The sequence below is a fragment of the Mus pahari genome, chromosome 17, assembly GCF_900095145.1.
Source record: "Mus pahari chromosome 17, PAHARI_EIJ_v1.1, whole genome shotgun sequence".
Classification (NCBI taxonomy): domain Eukaryota; kingdom Metazoa; phylum Chordata; class Mammalia; order Rodentia; family Muridae; genus Mus; species Mus pahari.
This window is the reverse complement of record NC_034606.1, coordinates 24,136,067-24,157,252: the sequence shown is the minus strand read 5'-3', so window position 1 is coordinate 24,157,252 and position 21,186 is coordinate 24,136,067. Positions and strand designations below refer to the sequence as shown.

General features: G+C 45.7%; 1 protein-coding gene across 1 annotated transcript in view; it reads left to right on the top strand.

Moving 5' to 3' along the window:
* Anxa13 (annexin A13) overlaps positions 1-21,186 on the top strand; it is a 57,783-nt gene that overhangs the window by 26,518 nt on the left and 10,079 nt on the right. Inside the window, exons 3-8 of the mRNA XM_021217303.2 lie at positions 6,207-6,301; positions 9,539-9,709; positions 14,560-14,593; positions 14,706-14,785; positions 16,738-16,806; positions 17,755-17,856. Of these exons, the coding sequence (XP_021072962.1) occupies positions 6,207-6,301; positions 9,539-9,709; positions 14,560-14,593; positions 14,706-14,785; positions 16,738-16,806; positions 17,755-17,856 (551 nt within the window). The remainder of the gene's footprint in view (positions 1-6,206; positions 6,302-9,538; positions 9,710-14,559; positions 14,594-14,705; positions 14,786-16,737; positions 16,807-17,754; positions 17,857-21,186) is intronic.

Below are 21,186 nucleotides of genomic sequence, written 5' to 3'. Positions count from 1 at the left end.
GTCAGATCTCGTTACGATGGTTGTGAGCCACCATGTGGTTGCTGGGATTTGAATTCAGGACCTTCAGAAGAGCAGTCCGGTGCTCTTACCTGCTGAGCCATCTCACCAGCCCTCATTTCAGTTTTTAAGAAGCCAAATTTTAAAAGAGAAAAAATATACAAGTTATATTATTTTGACGATACACTTTCGATACCCCCAATTTATACAAAATATCATTTTATCCCACTATGGACATAAAATTATAAATGAAGTATTTTACATTCTAGTTTATTTTTATTTGCATCTGTCGCCCTTTAAGCACTAAGTAGCCATGACAAGTCAGAAGCGGAGGGGTTGGATGAAGGAGGACTGGAAGGTCCAAGCACAGGAAAGAGTAAATGCACTTCTCCCCCTCACCACCAATGCAAGTCAAATAATGTTCCACAATAAAATGATAGTTTGTTTCTCCAAAAGATGCAAAACTTAGATTCTAGCTTGAAGCTGTTGATCTGTTCCCCTGGTGTCTTATGATGCCCTGAGTATGTGGATGACCTGGGTCATGGGAAGTCCCACATGGTCCCCAGCCTCTCCCTGCCGTGGACTCTCTCAGCCTAGGCTCCTCTGATGCCCCAGTCTCCGTTCCAAGGCTCTGCATATCCACCAGCTTCTGCCTAGACTTATCCTTTGGAGCAATCCCTACCAACTGACCCACCACAGAGTAGGCTCCAACGAAGAGTCCATGGACCAGCAGCCTTGGAGACCTCAGAGCCACTGGAGATCATCCACGGCTTCTCAATGTTCAAAGGCATACTAGCCATCAAGGGCTCTTGAGGAGATGCGGGGCATTGCTAATAGGTCTCAGGAAGAACTCTGCAGAGTCTGGGACCACACCTTAGGGTCAAGCTCAGGTCAGCTGAGGTGTGCAGCAACGAAACTGCTCAGCCACTTCAGGGCATGCTTCTAACCTAGAGCTCAGACCCTAACTTCCAGCTCAGCACCCTTTCCCCACACTCTCTGTGCGCAGTACACAGCATCCCATTGGTAACCATTAAGCCACTCCTTAACTGCGAGCTCAGTTCCAATTAGATCAGATCCAACTAGATCACTAGGCAGATCCAACCTGTTCTCCATCACAAAAGGTTGAATGGAGGCATCTAGAAGGTTTAGTCCCCCAGGATCTGGGAGAATGGCCCTGTCCTTATTTGGAAAGGGGGTCTTTACAGATGTGTTTGAGTTAAGGATGCTAGGAAGAAAGACCCCTGGGATACCTGGGTAGGTGCAAAAATCCAACGACAGGTGTTCTTAAGAAAGACAGAAGAGGGCTGAAGGGGTTAAGAGCACTGGCTGCTCTTCCAGAGGTTCTGAGTTCAATTCTCAGCAACCACTTGGTGACTCACAACCATCTTTGATGGCATCTGATTCCCTCTTTGGGTGTGCATGAAGACAGAGCATATACATATACGTCTAAAAAAAAAAAAAAAAAAAAAAAAAAAAAAAAAGACAGAAGAGAAAGATGGCGAGGCAGCCAGTTTGGGGACACATGAAGATAGGTAGAGACTACTCTCATGTACTCACTGCCAAAGAACACCCATGAGCTGGGAGGACACAGCAACTTCAGACTTCCAATATCAGAGCTGTGGTAGTATAGGTTGTGTTGTTTGAAGCCACAGAATTTGGGGTAACAGACACACCCACCTCTGGAGAAGAATGCAGACAGAGAGCAAGTGTGAGCCCGCGGTCCCCTCAGGCAGATGGGATTCAGCCCTGGTCATTATTTCCCTTGCCTTCCCTGTGTCCTTCTTTCAGGGGAATTTAGGAGGTAGGGCATCCCGGGGCTTGGCTTCCAGTACGTGATCTAAGAACCCAGCTATCTGTGGTCAGTCAGGTCAGCGTGGACAGAAGCGTGAACGTGCTAGAAGCTCAGTTTAGCCTTGTTTATCTGCCACACGGGATCGTGTGGCCTTCAAACGCGGTGGCTCCATCCTGCCAACACTCCACCACCACCACCACCCAGTTGCTTTCCAGAAAACTGCTGGGAAGGCAGACCACAGAGGCGCTGGGATGCTTCCAGGCTGTGGCCACTCTGGCTCTGACAGTGCAGTGTAATGACTCCCCTCCAGTGTCTAATGCACAGCTAGTGTGGAGGGTCTTTTTTTTTTTTTTTTCTTCCAGTTTTAAACTCTTTTCCAGAACCACTGGGAATCAACCCGAGTGCCTTAAGCCATTGTACGTGTTTGCAGGAAAAGGCTCAGCCGCACAGACTGCTTATAAGACACATGGACCGTGAAATGTGGAGTGAGGTCACCTTTAGCAAATCACTTCTTTGTTGGGTTATAAAACCAAATAGTAGCTGCAAATTCCCTCTAGAGTGGATAAGGGCTTGGAAAGGGGTAAACAATACGATGTACACTAAAAGGTCCCAGTGGCTCCTCTAAGACCTTGCCATATATGAAGGGACCATTGAAAGGTTGGAGCAGAGGACTATTCAGACACAGAGTGAAAGGAGTAAGATCCAGAGATGAAACCCTGGTTTGCACTGGCCTCAAACAACGCATGTACCAAACGAAGGAAGCAGGCGTGCGAGGGTCTAGGATCTAAGCCTGAAATACTGGGGCCTTTGACGAGGATAAGAGTAGCCCTAACTGTAGTGGAAAGACAGTCCGCTACACTGAAAGGGTACGTTCTATATTTAAAGAAGAATGAAATCTTGTCTGGGGGTGAGATTTCTGGCACCCAGACATTTAAAAGTTAATCACAAAAGCACCACAGAGTAAGTAAGCAGATACACATCACCTAGGCTAAAGCCCTGGAGGAAATGAAGGGGGGGGGGACACCGTGAATAACAGACAGTGTGGGAACCAAAGCAGGAAGAGGCAGGCAACTCACTCCTGCTATTTTTGCAAGTGAGCTCATCCTAGGATTCTCTCGTTCTCTGCTTGGACTCAAATGGCTAAAGTCTTCCCAGAATTACAGAGGTGGAGTTAACCCCTGAGATGAAGGGAACGGCCCACTCCAAGAACACAAAGCTAGTGGCTATCCCTGGACTTTCTATCCTCTCGTCTGGGCCTCTCCTTCTAAGTCCTGGCCAGGTCTTTCCAAAGACAGTTTTCAGAGCGGATGCAAAGCCGAAGTGAAGGGGGGGGACATGTCCACCAGGCTCCATCTCTTCCTTCCTCACCTCCAACAGTTCCTTTTTATCTCCTGTCTGATGATGTTTCTTTCGCTCCCAACTCCCACCAGAACATGCCAGCTCCGTTTACGGATTCCCCCAAGATTTCAGAATCTGAGCAAGGTAGTACTCAACCAGTGAATTCACTCATTCAGTTCTTTCAGTGGTCACCTTGCCATTGAATTGCAACTGAAGGTGGGGCCACCAGCAACTTCAGGACTCTCCAGGTTTGGGGTTGTGGAGAGAGGTGACACTGCTGAGGAGAGCAGTTACACTCATGTCTTAGAATCTCAGAATGACTCGTCAGAAACAAAAAAAGTGGCTTAAAGCAATGGAAAGGTGTTGATATTTCCGTTCTGGACACCAGAAGCCCCACCACTAAAGGGTTTGTGGTCACAGTCTATTTCTATGGGCTGTGGCTATTTCTGAAAGACAATGGGATGTGTGGAAGTAGCGTTAGCCCCAAGGCACAGGAGCTCAGCTTTGTGTCACATCTTTCTTTGAATGAATCAGCACAGGCCAATGCAACAGGTACTTACACAGAATATGCTAGAACCGCCATAATCCACTGTGTGAAGAGACTCAAGTCTGTGCCCGACTCATCCACATCCCCGAAGAGTCAAAAATCTATATACAGCAAGGTATCTGGACCTCTAACATTTGTCTTCCCCAAGTTTTGCCAACGAAAATATGTTTGGCTTAGTAGTTCCTTCGCGTTCAATTTATTTTTAACCCTTGTTTTTTTCACAAAACACAAGTTCACATTAAGTAGTAATTATTAAATATAAAAATGGTTATACGTCAGCCTTTCTATGTCAGTTTTATACTTCCAGTAATATGGCCTAGTAAACAACAGACTGGCAGAACCTTCAACTCTCCCAAGCTCCCGGCTATGGCCCAAATAAGATGCATAGAACTGACTATGTAACAGTGCCCAGTACCATTGAATTACCACTGCCCAGGGCCCAGCCACTAGGCTCACATCGCATTATACAATCCTATAATAACTGGTCCTCACACTGACTACATAACTGGCTATGCAAGAACGGAGTAAACAGGAATTTGACTCTTCAAGGTTTATGAAAGTAATTGGTCTACAGACAAACGTAATCACAAGAAGCTAAGTGAGCCCTGTGTTAGTCATCAAAGAGATGGTCCAAAAGAGCAGCTTGAGACTGAATGCCAGGAAGTCTCATTCCATTTTGGGATTCTGATCCAATCCCAGGAGTCATAAAGACTCATTAACAGCATTTAGATTATGAGGTGACGTGAGGCCAACATGGCAGAGACCAGTGCCCTGTATCAGGGAGACTAAAACCAGTCAGGACTTGGCAATGGCAGCAGAAGTGCAGGAGAGGCTTAGATGAAAGAGACAGGTATGGTTAAGCGGCATTAGAAAGCAAAGGAAACAGGGATGGATCCCTTAGGTGATGTTGGATTTTCTAACTAAGGTGATGCCATGAATGGAAACCAAATAACACTGCAGAGAATACACATTAAAACATTTTTGCCAAAGGAATCTTAGCTAAGCTACACTCCAAGCAGAACTGCCTTAGAGGGCCATGTAAGTGGGGCAACAGGCAGCTAGAAGTAAGATGGGAAGTCAGAGGAAGGAACTGGGCCAGAGGGCTGGTCCGGAGCTCAGCTGAAGACGAGAGTCAGCTGTGGTCATCTGACCAGGAAGAGTACAACCAGAACGGCAGATTGGAACTGAGGTTGGAGGGCTGGGAATAGAAGGGCCAGCCAGCACACGAAGCTGAGAAGAAGGTAGGGAAGGGGAAGGGAAGAGAACTGGCTACAATGTTTGGAGCATAGAAAAGAATATGCAGGAACCAATCAAACGTTCTTCCGTAAGTTTCCTCATCTGTCATTAAGAACTAGGTGACCTCCAAAGTCACCTGTGTAGAGCTCACAGTTGCGGAGTGAGCATCCCCTGCAGGGTGGCCTGGACACAAGCTCTCCATGGACTCAAGGCAGTGCCAGGTCCTTGGGCATTTATGCTGCTTGTTGTCTGTGGTATGACAGTTTATTGCTGCATGCACCACGGCCCCTCTTTGGACTCTGTCTTTTCATTCTCACATGCCCTTGAATGACATGACCCCAGCTTATGGGTGAGGAAGTAGGGGTGCCAAAGTATTTTACACACACACAGAGAGAGAGAGAGAGAGAGAGAGAGAGAGACATTATGGATGAGATCAATATTTAGTAAATTTAGGCTTCAATCTTATCTGTTCAGCTATAAGTACCCAGAAGAGAAGGCATAAGTCCCATAACTTGAGATATAATTCACATACTATATAATTCACATACTATATAACTTACTCATTGGAAATATACAGTTCAATTTTTACTGTATTCATAGACATATGTAGCCCTGTCGCAGTTGATTTTTAGATGAGATTGGGTATGTTCAGGGTGGTGTGGCCATTAGACAGTGCTTGTTTTTAGAATACTTTATATCCTCATATTCCTTGTCTACACTATCCACCACCAGCCCCCAGTCCACTTTCTGCCCTATGAAATACCTTGCTCTAGATTTGCACATGAATAGAATCATGCAATATGTGGTCTTTTGTGATCGGCTCCATTTCCAAGGTTCATTCATATTTTTTTCTGTACCCTAGCTGTTCTTGTGACCCACAAGAGGATAATTGTATGGATATCCATATTTTGATTAGCCATTTGCCTCCTGATGGTCCTTGGGATAGTTCTACCATTGACTGATTTTGGCCAATATTGCTCTGAACATTTATGCTCAGGTTTCATGCTGATTTCTTTACTCCCTTAGGAATTAAGTTAGGGACCCTGCCTGCCACAGGCATTTCTCTATGAGTGGCTCTCACTGCCCCTCACACAAGGTGAGGTCTCCGTAGATACTAGTCTGGAGTGGCAGGAACACGGTTTTCAGCAGAAAACAGTAAGCATTAAGTCCTTCTAGTTCCATTCTTGCCTCTGATGCCTTTTAATCCAGAGGCGTGGCTTCTTCAGACCTGAACAACAACAACCTCCATACCTTTTCTTGAGCACGGTGACTCTGTTTCTATCTCCTGAACTTCAGGAACGGACGAGGCAGCCATCATTGAAGTCTTATCCAGCAGGACATCGGAGGAGAGGCAACAGATAAAGCAGAGGTACAAGGAGAAGTACGGCAAGGTACGCGGGGATGTGCCAGCGTCAGCATCCGACACGACACACACGCCGGGAGGGAGAGCACAGTGACAGTCAGATCACAGCCTGAGGAAAGGGCTTTTGGAACTTTTCATTGATTAACGTTGCTATGTCGAGGTAACGCTGACATGTCAGTACTCCTAAACTCATTGTTTTTTTTTGTTTTGTTTTGTTTTTTTGTTTTTAAAAAAAAAATTGATTTCATTTTTCTATTGCAGTTGCTCATTTTTCATTCAATTTGGACTAATTACGCATGATAACTTATAGATAGGACAGTGATTTGAAAAACCAATTCCCACAAATGGGGCTTTGTATAGACAATTTTATGTATTCAGCTATCTTCGAGGTCCATATTTCTTTATAAATCATTGGTACAGAAAACTTTTTTAAAATTTTTGCTTTTAGTTTTTGAGATAATAATATAATGTCATCATTTCCCCTTTCCTTCCTTCCCTCCAAACTCTTTTATATAACTCAATGCTCTCTTTCCAATTCATGGCCTCTGTTTTCATTGTTGTCACACACACACACACACAATATATATATATATATATATATATATATATATATATATATATATATATATATATATAACTAAACATAAATATCATATTACATTTCTGAATATGTTACTAAATATGTTGCTAAATATTCTCTATTTTTAAATATTACTAAAGACATAATGTGACTATTCAGTCTATATAATGTTATTTGTATGCATGATTTCAGGGATGTTTGGTATTAGATAACCAGTTTGTGTGCTCTTCCCTGCGGAAGAGCGTTTCCCCCACTCCCAGCCTTCACTGGACTCCTGTGGAGCTGAGACTTTACTTGAATTTAGAACTCAGTTGAACTTAGAGCCTCACTCATGCTAAGCCTACAAAACTGCCTATGGTACGTCGGTGTGGCTCCTCCCAGAGCCGAGCTGTTGTGTGGACTTAGGGATGGTTGTTTCTAAGCCTCTCCACCACTGGGCTATGTCCCGTCCCCTTTCTATTTTTATTTTGGAAAAGAATCTCCATGATTTGCCAAGACTGACTTTGAACTTGAGATCCTCCTGCCTCAGTCCCCAGTAGTGGGGGATCATAACCCCAAGACACTGGAGTTATGACACAAAATGAAAGTCATCACGGTATATCCTCATTCCTATTGATAAAGGTTTCATAGTAATTTCTTTAGGCTTTGGTCTCCTCAGAAACAGAATGAGAAGGGTCCCTTACTGGTTTTCTTGGATTTCAAACAGAATCATTCCAGCGCAAACCAGTAAATAGAAATTACGACAGATTGTTTCAGTTTTACAGACAGGAAAGGCAGGTCACATATGGTCAAATATTTATATGTTAAAGTAATGTATTTAGTGGGCTTTTTAAGAACTGTTATTTCTTTCACAATTTAACACATACATCTTGATTATATTCAACCTAACTTCTACTCCTGCTGAGTATCACTCATACCTCCTCCTCCATATTGAATTTTTGTTAAAAAGAAAGGACAAAAACCAGGACCCATGCCCAAGTCTTCCATAACCAAGGTCAACTTCTACTCCCAGAAGACCAGGGACACAAAGGGACACTTATAAAAATGTCACATGGTCAGTGGCTGTGATGTTGCAGTGGTGAGTCTGTGTGTGCATCTCTGTGTGTCTGAGTTATGTATGTGTGTGTTATGTGTGTTACATGTGTGTATGTGTGCTATGTATGTGTGTGATATTTGTGTGTACATGTTATATATGTGTGCTATGGGTGTGCACATTATGTGTGTGGTATGTGTGTGTGCACGTGCGAGTAAGCTGGTGTGCATGCTTGTGTGTCGTAATAATCAGGCTTGTCAATGTCATTTTTAGGAAAATAAGTGAGTCTCCAGTTTTCCTGCAAAGGGTTGAACAGTGGAATTTTCATCTGTTTCTATATTCATAACTCCAACTGAGCAGTCCCCAACTTATGTCTATTTCTAGCTCAACAAAATAGAAAGTCAGACGCAGATGTCTTAAACTCATGTCCAGAACAAAAGTAAATATGGGCCTAGGGACTCTGCTGAAAAATAGAGAACTTTCTAGCACAAAGCTCAGGAGACTTTCCTGTGCCAAGTGTTTCCTGATCTGGGAGCTAAGACCAGGGATGCTAAAAAAAAAAAAAAAAAAAAAAAAAAAAAAATTAGAGGAGCTCAAATAATCTTCTCTAAGCCCACAAATCAACTGAGCTCGTGAATAGCCATACCAAGATACCACAGGTGGTTTTTAGAGAAGCCAGACCAAGAGCCCAGGGTTCTTGACACTGCGTCTTGGGTTTAGAAACCCATAAAAACACCAGATTTGCTTTTGTGTTCATAGATCGAAAGACTGAGTGGATGGACTGCATTTCCAAACCATACCTGAATGTTTTCAATGACCTGAAAAAAAATATTTCAAATGTTTCTATGCAGCCACCCATGCTGGATAGTTTTGAGACAGAAAGGCCTGCCTTCACGGGATTTGGTGTTAGGTGAAGTGCCATGAGCTTGAGGGACAAAGGCAGGACATCACATGGTCTTTGATACAGCAGATCCCCTTATATAAAATCTTCTGCTTTCCCCCCCTCCCAAACCCAGAGCTCAGAGATCTATCAGAGAAACCGATGACTGCTGTTTTCTCAGAAAATTCTTTTTAGGATGGAATAATAATATTCTTGCATACCATATATTACCATGCATATTTTTTGAGCATTGAATATGGGCACTACGCAGAGGTTTTCATGGATTCTCATTCCCTATACAGACATAAATAAGTCTTGCTATCCTCCATACAGAAACGCTGACCATCCGTGGAAAGTGCCAAGTCTTTTCTAGCTGAATGTTTGGTGACAAATTCTTCATTTTCTGAGGTTTACTAGGTGGAGATAATGGGATTCATCTGCCAGTCAGCGTTGCAGGGCTGTGATGAGCTTCGGCTGAACAAGAACTCTCTGAACCCTAAACTGTTCTGTAAATGTTCTAGCTTTTTATATTCATTTGGGGGGGGGGCTCCAGCCCTGAGCGAGATGCCTCTCAGCCGGACTTAGGGGTAGGGGAGAAACGAACAGGCAGTTATGGTGACCACTGTCCTCAGGATCAAGCGGCTCCTGCCCAGATCATTCCTATGCATGTCTATGGCAGGTGTCCTGTCCCTGAAACTCACGTAGTAATGTAGGCAGACACCCACGCCTCTTCTCGCAACTCTCCCAGCCAACTGCTCTGTGCTTCCTGCAGGACTTAGAGGAGGTGCTCAAGAGTGAACTGAGTGGAAACTTCGAGAAGACAGCTTTGGCCCTTCTGGATCGGCCCAATGAGTACGCCGCACGGCAGCTGCAGAAAGCTATGAAGGGCCTAGGCACCAATGAGGCCATGCTCATAGAGATCCTATGCACACGAAGCAACAAGGTTAGTCTAGCTTGAGCCTCTGGTCCCAGCTCCTGGAGGACAGGTTATTCATGCATCACGCATGGCTGAGCCCTGCTGGTGCATCAGACATGACTGAGCCCTGCCAGAGGAAGCTAATCCCCCTACATGGTATCCATGAGTAGACAAGATTCTGGGCAGAAACATACCTGCTAAGCTTATGCAGGAAGAACAACTCTTCAGAGTCCTCCAGAGGTCAGTTTCCATGCTGCTGCCCCTGGCTTGAAGAGCTGTCAGTCCAGGTTTTGTTTTTCTAACGGATGCGCTTTTCACACAGAAGGCAGAACTCTGTTGTATCTGCTCTCAATCTGACTTCATAGGCCCTCTGCTGTGAGTATCAATAAGTAGCCAAGTATGTTTGCATCACTGCCTTGTACATGGCTGTTACTTAGCAAAGAGCAGAATGTGTCAATAATGGCCAAGGTGTGTGGAACCAAGGATTCCAGTGAGCAGCCTCTGAGGGGCTAGTGTCTCCATGGAAATTTTATAACAGATTTTTGTTGATTTATTTGGGGGGGGGGTTGGGGCTTGAGGGTCTCAATGTTGCCGTTCAGCTGATACTCTTTTATTTTCTTTTTTCTTTTTCCTTTTTCTCTTTTCTTTTCTTTTCTTTTCTTTCTTTTTTTGTGAGACAGAGGTTCGTGTAACCAAGACTGGCTTTAAATTCTTTGTGTAGCTGAGGATGACCTTGAACTCCTAATCCTTCTGCCTCCATCTCTATTAAGATTACAGGCATGCACCACCAAACTCAGTTTTATGTGGTACTGGATATCAAACTGAGGGCTTCTCACAAGTTAGGCAAGCACTCTACCAACTGAGCCATACCCCCCCCCCTCAACCCTGATCCTGCATCCTTTATCAGCAGATCTCCCCATGTATCCCTTGAGAATGCACTACCCTTTTGGAAGTTGTTATGGTGGGGGCGCAGTCAACTTGTCTTTCATTCCCCAAGCCAGGAAAGTTGAAAGTAAAGTCCACAAATCATTTCTAGAGATTCCCCACCTTTCTCCACAACCACTAGAGCGCGCGGGGGGGGGGGGCACAATTAAGAAAGTGCAAGAAAAACCCAACAATCTGAGGCTCCCAGGAGGGGACCCTGCCTCCATGCTCCATGTAATGTTGTGACGCCCTGAAGCTGGCCACCGGCTTCCTCTGCTCAACTGAAACTTAGATTCAGTCAAGTCCCCACAGCACCAAGCCATGACAGCAATCTCTAGTCCTTTGAATCTCTGGGGTTAATAAGACTTCCCCATTTCTTTTTCCTTTTTCAGTGCTGGGTGCACCATGTAGTTTTATCTACCCCATTTTATGATCCTGGGCAGGCCAAGCTTCAGCCACCCACTCAGGGAATCTTTGGATCCTCGGATGAAAGACACACATACATACACACACACACACACACACACACACACACACACACACACACACGCCTATCTTTAAGATGCCTTATTGGCTCAGTGGCTGGGCACTTCTAAGCCTCCTGCAGCTAGAATGCCCTTCCTTCCGGTACTCCTGGCTAAACACCTTCCAACTCTACCTTTAGCTTTGCTGTACAGATGTCTTCTGTGAGGCCCATTGCTCTTTACTGCCCAGGATGCTTCCGGGTTGCCCTTCCGTGGGTTGCTGTTTTCCCTTTCTCCCTACATCTTGAGTGATCTCTCCGCAGCTCTGAGTCTGTTCCATCTCTCTCCCCCAAGTATGGGGGGTCTCCTTCCAGTCCTCTCTGTGTCCTGCCCTGTGCCCAGACATTGACTGCTGGCATCTTTATCGATAAATCAAAAACCAATTGGGGATAAGGACCTTCAGCAGACTCCCGACTAAATCAAAGCATCAGAACTACTCCCCTACAGCTGGGAATTGAGCTCAGAGCCTACATCTACCAGGCAAATGCCCTACCAACAAGCTTAATGCCCAGCCTCTAAGCCTCCCATCTCAAGGAGATAGGGTAGGAAGGAGCCCAGAAGAGGAGTAGCACAAACCCCACTTGATGTCATTTCATATTCTTCACGCGTGTCCACCCTTCCCAGAGATGCCAAAGGTCCCTGCAATCAAGCATTCAACGTCAAGAGCAAGCAGTACCTGCTTTTGTAGCCCATTGCTTTCCTTATTATTTTCTTAATCTTAGCAGGGTTCCTTTAAGATCCAAGCCACCAGCAAAACTTTTCTTTCAAACAAATAGACTTAGTGGTTTAAAAAGGAAAACACACACAAAGTGAAGGTGGGGGGCCAGGTTCAGACAGATCCCAGCAGTAGGTGGAGAAAACAAAGGGGGGGAGGGAGAGCTGCAAAAACAAAGGTGGTGAGCAGCTCCTACCATCTGGTCTGCCTTCCTTCCCCCATCACAGCCCACACCTGCCCACTTGGTGCCCTCCCCACACCTGGCCCCCTCTCTCTTTTTAACTGGCAGGGGAAATGCCAGTTCTTAATCACTGCTGGCCCAAGGGAAAGTTGAGACGACTCAGAGGTGGTCGACTTGACATAGAGGGTGTAAAACAATTCCTGCCAGGACACATTCTAGAGGGAGACTTGGCCTGCTGACCTAGAGAGTTGTTTAAAGCCCAGGCAAACTGGAAACCACCTAAGCAGCCACCCAGAGGAGGCTAGATAAATCAACTGTGGCTTACGCAGAATGGGATACTGTCTATCCCTTCCAAAAAACACATCCATGATCTATGTCAGAGGATAGCTTGCGTCGCTAAGACAACACAGAGTTAAAAATAAGCCACAGAACAATAAGCACTATTTCCCACTGCCTAAAGGTCTAGTGCAGACAATAGTTCTAGCAGCTCTGTTGCTAAGATTCCTTTCCTAGGGGAGATATAACAACGTCTTCCCCTAAGGCCCCAATGACAAACCAAAACTCACTCTAGGGAACCACTGAGTTATTAGGCTTACTTCTAGATCAGTTGGTGAGGGGCTACAGGCATGAGTGTGGGTGGCCTTAGAGCCTCCTCACCGGAAGGTCTGCACCCAGCATAGATGTCCACTCCCCCGTGGCTCCATAGATGCAGCTCCCTTCCCTAGCCCCCCTCAGCCTGTATACCTCTAGCCTCTCCTTGATAGTACCGTAACAGTTAGGGCAGAATTACCTATTACTAGTTGGGAGGAGTAGCCGTATATTTAGGTAAGGATCCTAGGACCCTCTACACTCCCAAGGATTCCAGTGATCAGCCTCTGAGGGGCTAGTGTCTACCTGGCAATTTTGTAACAGTAGATTTTTGTTGATTTATTTGGGGGGGGGGGGGGTTGGGGCTTAGGGGTTTCAAAGTTGCCATTCGGCTTATACTCTTTTATTTTCTTTTTCTTTTTTCTTTTTCCTTTTTCTCTTTTCTTTTCTTTTCTTTTTTGTGAGACAGAGGTTCGTGTAACCAAGACTGGCTTTAAATTCTTTGTGTAGCTGAGGATGACCTTGAACTCCTAATCCTTCTGCCTCCATCTCTATTAAGATTACAGGCATGAGAAGAGAAGGTCAATAGTCAACAAACTCAGCTGAGATGATCTTCTGCAAGCGGGCATAGCCGAGCTTACAAAGATGGCTGATGCTTGGCTTGGAGGATAGAGCACTAGGCCTATATACAAGTATTCAGGACTGTGATAGACACCAGGGAGATACACACTGAACTCTAGCCTTGGTTATATGGGTGGGGATAAGGGAATGAGACTGGGTGAAGAGACAGAGAAAAGTAGTAGCTATTAGTTTAGCCATAATTCTTCATAATTCTTTCTTATTGATGCATCATCGCGGTAGCTATGTCTGGGCTAAGGTGTGATTTTTTTTGATACATATAGACAAAGTGTTATGGTCAAGTTTGAATAACCAGTGATTCCATCACCTTAAATATTTACTATCCCTTTAATGGTGAGAACACTCAAAATCCTCTCTTGTAACCATGCAGGAATATACAATAAATTCTTATTAACGTCAACTCTCCCACTGTGTAGACTAGAACTCCTTATGCCTCTCTCACTGTGTATTGGTTACCTCTCTGTGGTTGTGAAAAGATACCATGACCAAAGGCAACTTACAGCAAGAAAAGGATACAGAGACAAATGGATTAAAAACTCGCCATGGCAGGAAGGTATGACAGCACGAGCAGGAAGTTGAGAGGTCGCCTCTTCAACTGCGAATTTGAAGCAACATAAAGTGAGGTTATAAACCCTCAAAACCCCCTTGTAGTGACGTCCTCCAGGAAGGCTGTACCTTCTCCCAACCTCCACAAACAGAGCCAGCAGCTGAGTTATAAAGGCCTGAGTTATAGGGTACATTCCTCATTCAAACCACCACACACTGTAACTTAGTACCACTGGCCCCCGCCCCACCTCTATTCTCTCTAGCCTTCTGTAAGCACTACTCTACGTCCTGAGCCTTCCTGAGGTTAACTTCGTTATGCTCTGTAAATGAGTGAATTCCGTGAGGTTCATGACTTTCTGTGTCTAGATTATTTCATTCAACCTACTATCCTCCACGATCAACCATGTTGTCATAGATGACAGAGTTTCTTTCTTTTTATGGGTGAACAGTATTCATTCCACTGTATAAACATACTATATTGTCTGCATTTAGCTGGTGATAGATCCTCCAAGTTGACTCCATTTTTTAAAAAGACTGCATGCACACACTACTTCCATGTTTGAAATACTTACCCAGAGAGGGCCACTTTGCATTAGCAGACTTCCCACAGGCCAGTGCACTACCCTGTAGATGATGACAATCATCTCAAGAGAAAGTCACAGAGGCCAGCTGCCTGCATCTGGAGACAGACTCCTGCCTCGTCTCCCTATTTCCTATTGACTCCCGGCTTAGACACTAATTGTTTCAATCATCTTCCTAGGAGATTGTCGCCATCAAAGAAGCTTACCAAAGGCGTAAGTAGCTTTTATTCTGGCTTTGGGTTGAGTGTGTTTCTTTTGAAATACCACCGGGGACTCAGTCATCCACTGTCCCCTTTCCTTTTTTTTTTTTTTTCTTCCCCCAAAGTATTTGGCAGGAGCCTTGAATCTGATGTCAAAGATGACACAAGTGGAAACCTGAGAAAGATTCTGGTGTCCCTGTTACAGGTGAGGATAAACAGGCTTTGCCTACTTGATGATCTCAGGAAGGAAGGCTTGGGCATGTGCTATTGTTACACACACACACACACACACACACACACACACACACACACCAGGAAAACATGGACAAAGGAGAGTAGCGTTTACTTAAAACATTAGAGAAGGGGTCACGGATGCAGCTGTTTGTCTAAAAAGGAGGAAGCACTGAGTTCAACCCCCAGAACCATGTAAACTGGGAGTGAGGGTTCACATGGGTGATCTCAGTACTTTAGAGGTAAGGACAGGGGGTAAGAAGTTCAAGGTTATCCCTGGCTACACAGCAAGTCTGAAACCAGCCTGGGCTCTCCAAGTCCACATCTCAAAAATGACAAATGAGGAAAAAAGACGGTGTTAGTGAGAACCCAGATAGCATGGCTCCATCACCTCAGGAACTGGGGAACCACCACCTCTCCCAGGGCTCTACCTGATTATCTTGCAGGTTATAATCCCTTTAGCTGAATTCTGTCACTTAGCATAGGTGCCTCCTTTGTCCAAGAAAGAAACTCAGATCCCAGAGGTGGACAGAGGAGCTAGAAAGAAACAACCCAGGAGCAAGACCCCCTCCGGCCTCCAACAGAGCCCCTTCGACACACAACTCTACTTGCTTACAGGATATAGCTAAAATCTAGGCCTGTGGGAACCACAAGACCTCAGACAGGAGAGTGGCTCTTTTAAGATCTGGCCCTTCTGTAAAATAGGCCCTGGGGCTCCAGACAGACAGCATCCAGATCTCACGGACAGACAGACCTCTGTCCACTCTTCCCCATTTCATTTCTCCCACCTGGGCACAGTAACAGCAGAGAACATGTGTATAGATTTAACCACAGACAGAAGGATCTTCTCTTTAACTGCCCCAAACAAAACCGCTTAATGCATCATGGCCCATTATCCACCCATGCCCACGGGCCGAGGGTCCAGATATCTATTAGCTAAGTCCTTCATGGAGGGACTCAACAGGATGAAACCAACATGTCCGCATGCCAGCCACTCAAGGTTCTGGGAGAATTCATTCCTTTGGAGCCTGCTGACGGATGTGACGATTTTCTTGCTAGCTGTTACCCAGCAGTCCTTGGGACTTTCCCCGATCCCTACAGCATGTCCTTCTACCCTTCCCACCACTACACAGTTTACAGCCAGGCTGCCTGCTTTCTCCAAAGCCAGCAGCAAGCCTTCCTCTGGGATTTCCACCTCTGATCTTTAAGAACTCTCGTCTGCTTGGGCCAGGGGCCACCCAGGATCATTTCCCTTTGGATTTCATTTGCCTGATTGAAGACCTGGATTACATCTGCAAAATTCCCCTCATGCTGTCAGACATGATGTCATCATGCGATCATCCACACCCAAGGGAAGGAGATGATACTAGGGGTCAGGTCACTAGGGTCATTTCAGCACTCTGCCACCCACCCAGGGCTTTCTTTAGACGTACACAGTCTTCCATGACCAGCTTTCAAAGTTCTTGGGCATTGGCTACTGAGTGGTGGCATTTGGTAATTGAGGAGGAAGAAAGCTGGCTTCCTAGTGAATCCCAGGTTACTATCCGATTTCACTGAAGACTGTGGATTTGATGAGCGACCGTTGTGGGGTTGGAGAGAGATGAGGGAGAGAGTGAAGGGGGAAGGAGGAGAGGAGAGGGAGAGGGAGAGAGAGAGGGGGAGGGGGAGGGAGAGGGAGAGGGAGGAGAGGGAGGAGAGGGAGGAGAGGGAGGAGAGGGAGGAGAGGGAGGAGAGGGAGAGAATTACAGTTAAACTGCTTTAGTCTTTCCCAAAAGATGGCAGCAAAGAGCAGGCCTTGCCTCTCTGCCAGGCTGAGCTGGGCTTCTTCCCTTCCCCCCTCTTTTCCCCAAAGTCTCAGGGCTCACTTGGCTTCTCTGCTGGTCAAGCAGGTATTTGAGTTGATGGCAATCTGGTCAATCTTTGTAGGCCAGTCGTGATGAAGAAGACACTGTGGACAAGGAATTGGCTGGTCAGGATGCCAAAGATTTGTATGATGTAAGTGTTTGCATGCACCTGGCTCCACACATTCTTTTGGGCTTTGACTTACTAAGATTGCTTTAACAAGCATTTTTTTGTTTTGTTTTGTTTTGTTTCATGCAAATGAGAATGACTTTGGAATGAAATGTGGCCTTTGATAAGTAAATACTTGCTATACTCTGCATAGATTGTATTCTAAGGACGTGTTCCTGTCTTATACTCTGGGGTTAACCTGACTGGAACACAGGATGGTATAGATAATAATGAAGGAAATGTGTCACATATACCATGGGTTCCATGTACTGGCTTCTATCGCATGTGTATTTTGTACTTCTCTGTTAAGTGAGGCTTTACTCGTGGTCTTGTGGGGTCTCTTAGCTCTTGCCTTCTTAAAGGAAAGAAATCAGCTGAAAGGCATAGATAGTTTGAGCAGAAGTTCATTAGGAAAGCAGACACTCCAAAAGAGAGATTGGAATGGGATTCCAAATGGGACCCCCCCCCCCAAAGAGAATACCCCGAGTGGGGTCTGTATTGAGGATTTTAAAGATGTGTTATATGAGATGGTGACATACTGGTGAGGTAAGGTGGTTCCTTTTCTCTCTCTCATACCATGATGGGCTAGATCTCTTTTGAGGGATATTTCTTCCCACGAACCTCTAGAAAAAGCCCACAAGGTGGGGAGTCCGAAACCACTGTGGGCTTTTGAAAACACACACCTTTGGTTGGTGTGCATGAGTAGCAACAGAGAAGGTGTCCTGTCACATTGATTTCTGATATATTGGGAACAACCACACCTCAGATTCAAGGGCAGTTAGCCACAAAGTGACATTGTGACACAGCTATCAGGACAGCTATAGTTTTCTATATTACGCCGTGTTTGGCTGCTCGCCTATCCACTGTCAATGACATTATATGTTCAGTGTGTTTGCACCAGTTCTTATCACTCTGTTTGCACTCCGCCCTTAGGCAGGGGAAGGTCGCTGGGGCACGGACGAGCTTGCCTTCAATGAAGTCCTGGCCAAGAGGAGCTACACGCAGTTGCGCGCCACCTTCCAAGCTTATCAGACTGTAAGCAGTGAAACTCTGAGGGTTCTGTCTGACACTGTCCTGTCCTATTTCTAAAGGAAGCCAGGATCTGGGATGCGGAACTGAGTTCTGGGGACAGGATCATTTACATCAGTAGTTCTCAACGCTAGGAGAAAGAAGGTCCAGGAGACCGCTAAACATACACAGAGCAGCCCGACTCTGCAGAACTGACCAGCCTCAGATGTGGGGCTGAGGTTGGGATACTGTGGGCTACGGCAGAGCCCAGGACAAGAGAAGTGTCATGTTTAGGAGCAAAGCGTTATACTCAGAGGGTCCAGGTGCAAATCCTGGCTCTACTGACAAGGAATGACTAACCTTCCCTTCTCCTTTGTGAGACAGAGGCTGTGGGCATCGTCTCTCACAGAATCATCTTAAATGTGAGGTCAGATGCAGGCTCAGAACCATATCTGGCATGTGGCAAGCATACAAATGTTAGCTGTTGTTTTTATGATTACAATTTACTGTCAGCCTCCCAGGAGAGAGAGAGAAAGATGTGCTATATACCTCAGAGAAAGGCTCCTGAGGAAAACATGCATAAATCAAGTTTTTAGTCTCACTCTCACCATGGGCCAACAAAATAAGCCAGCTATTTCAAGGTATTTAGTGGTAAGCCCTTTTTTGAGAGAAAATCCTTAATTTACAAAATGCCTACAGGGAGTTTCCGATTTCTTTTGTCTTCTATTTTGTTTTTTTGGAGAACGCTTTTACCTCTTCTGAACATTCATTCCTATGCCCCCCGTGCTTGCTTTCAATTTCACAAGAGCATCCTAACTCTCATGTGGGCCGAATGGTTATTTGATGGTGGCCCACAACTGCTGGACAAGGCCCGTCTGCAGAGCAAGGAGCCATCTGTAACTTATCAGGACCACACAGCAAGTCGGTAGCAGAAGTGGACAGAGAACCGCAGGACTTCCCGGCTGAGTTCCTACCTCATCTGGGGCTGGCTGCTCCTCACTCTTGAGGTTGCTGCCAGCAGATGAAAAGACAAAGTTTTGGAACTGTAGCCTTACTGTATGTGAGCCTCCAGGGCCCCCTGCTTTCAAATCCTGCCCAGTGTCACGATCAAAGGCAGCGGCCCTCATCCCCTCCATTCTCGGGGCCTAAAGCCACGGAGCTGGAGGACTTATCTGTGATCTATGTCCTCTTTCCAAGTCACAAGGGGCATAGATGGGGTTTCTTTGGATGGCCGACATTGGTGATCAGTACAGAAACATACACATGTATGCCTGCACATGTGTATACACACACACACACACACACACACACACACACACACACTTCATGAGCTAGTAACTACCTCAATAAAGTAGTGAAACCAACTAACCAGGACCTAGCCCATGATCACAAAGTTTGTCTCCAAACAGCAACATCATAGCCACTTGAGAATCCATTAAAATGAAATTTCTCAGTCCTCTCATTGGTCCTCTGAACCCTACTTCCTGAGGCTTGGGCCTTGAAACTGACACATGCTAAAGTTTGAGAAGTCAGCTCTAGGCTTAACCCTGACCAGGTTGTTGGAGCTCTGTGCCTTGGTTTCCCCGGTTGTAAAATCGAGTTAATAATACCTACAGGATTAGGTCTTACAAGGTAGGAGCAGTAAGGATTCAATGAGTGAACTAAAGCAAGCGCTTGGTCCTGGCCTATGGTAGGTGTTCCATAAACACTGGCAGTTGGCAGCCATGGTTCCCTTTGTAAACCAACAGTAACGATGGATAAATTAGGGAATCCCGTGATTTCATGATCATTTATAGGAAAGCAGCTCCCAAAGCCTTGCTGGCTCATCGTCGATCTTGGCTGTGAATTTGCTTAAGAGCTGGCTCTGCTCTTAGACCCCAGGCCCTGCAAGGTTTTGATAGTCGCTGGCCAAAAGCACAAAGATACCAGTGTACTACCATTGGTGTGTTACATACTACGCTGTCCTGGAATAGAGGTGAACTTAATTTTTTGACACTGTAGCTCAGGTTTGCTCTTCTTAACCCTCCCCCACCTCTAAACCCAAGTCTTAGCTTCTGAGTCACCCCACAATGCCAGGTCAGGCACCAGAACCACTCAAACTGCCACACGATGCAAAATGACCACAGTCCTGATTTTACTAAGCACAAAAGACTTAACAATCACAGGTCCAAAGTAAGTTCTGCAAGCAGAGATCAGCAAGAACAGCGCGTGCACACAACCACAGCACAGCCATGAGGCCTCCCAGCCCTGCCCCTCACTACTCAGCATCTTTGAATATATAACGCCACGTCCACATAAGAGGCTTTGGCCCTTACACTGCTGGCACACTGTTGATTTGGGGGAATGCGTTTGAAAAGAAGAACATGTGTCCCCCTACTCTCCCTGTGAGCTCCATACAGGCACTGTAGCCCATTGATCTAGTATTTAGTTTGATCCAAAGATCAGAAAGAGCACGGTGAAGAAACAGGTATGGCAAGAACTGGAGGGAAACGTTTGCAATAGCATGGCAACATGGGACACTGTCTTCAGACGGTGTTCAGGGTGTCCATACAGATCCCTAGGCAGCTTCCAGTAAAGGGTGAGGCAGGAAGAAAAAAGACATTGAGAGACTATGGCCTCCTTAGAGGTTCATAAAGAAGATTCCCAATACCACACAGAGTCAGAGCGAGGCGCTGAGGCTTAGAGCTCTCGGTGGGAGGGGAGCCCGCCTCTGCCTCCGCAAAAATGCACTTCCCCACCTGTGTCTGCTTTGGAGGCTGAGAGTCCAGAACATCACTGCTCTGACTCAGTCTTAACAATAGAAACAACAAGGTGGTTTAGTGTGTGTGTGTGTGTGTGTGTGTGTGTGTGTGTGTGTGTGTGTGTGTGTGTGTTTGCTTTGTTTTGTGTTTGCATTGTTTTGTGTTTGGTTTTTTTTGTTGTTTTGTTTTGTTTTGCTTTGTTTCACTTTTTAAACCCAGACCTGTGTGAACAAAACATCTTCATGAAATGCTGTCTCAGTCTGCATGTCACAGAGCCCAGGCTCTAGGGTGTTCAAACCTCAGAAAGGCGGCTTCAGCGCAGAAGAGAAGAGCTCAGACGCTCCTGTTCCCTTGTGAGCTGGTGTTCATGGCTTCACAAGATTTCCAGAGATGTGAATGGTGGGGAGGGCCTTTGTTAACCCCCTACACACACACACATGCCATACACACATACCACACACACACACACACACACCACACATGCACACACCACACACACACCATACACACACGCCATACACACACACCACACACACACATCACACATACACACACCACACATACCACACACACACACCACACATGCACACACCACACACACACCATACACACACAC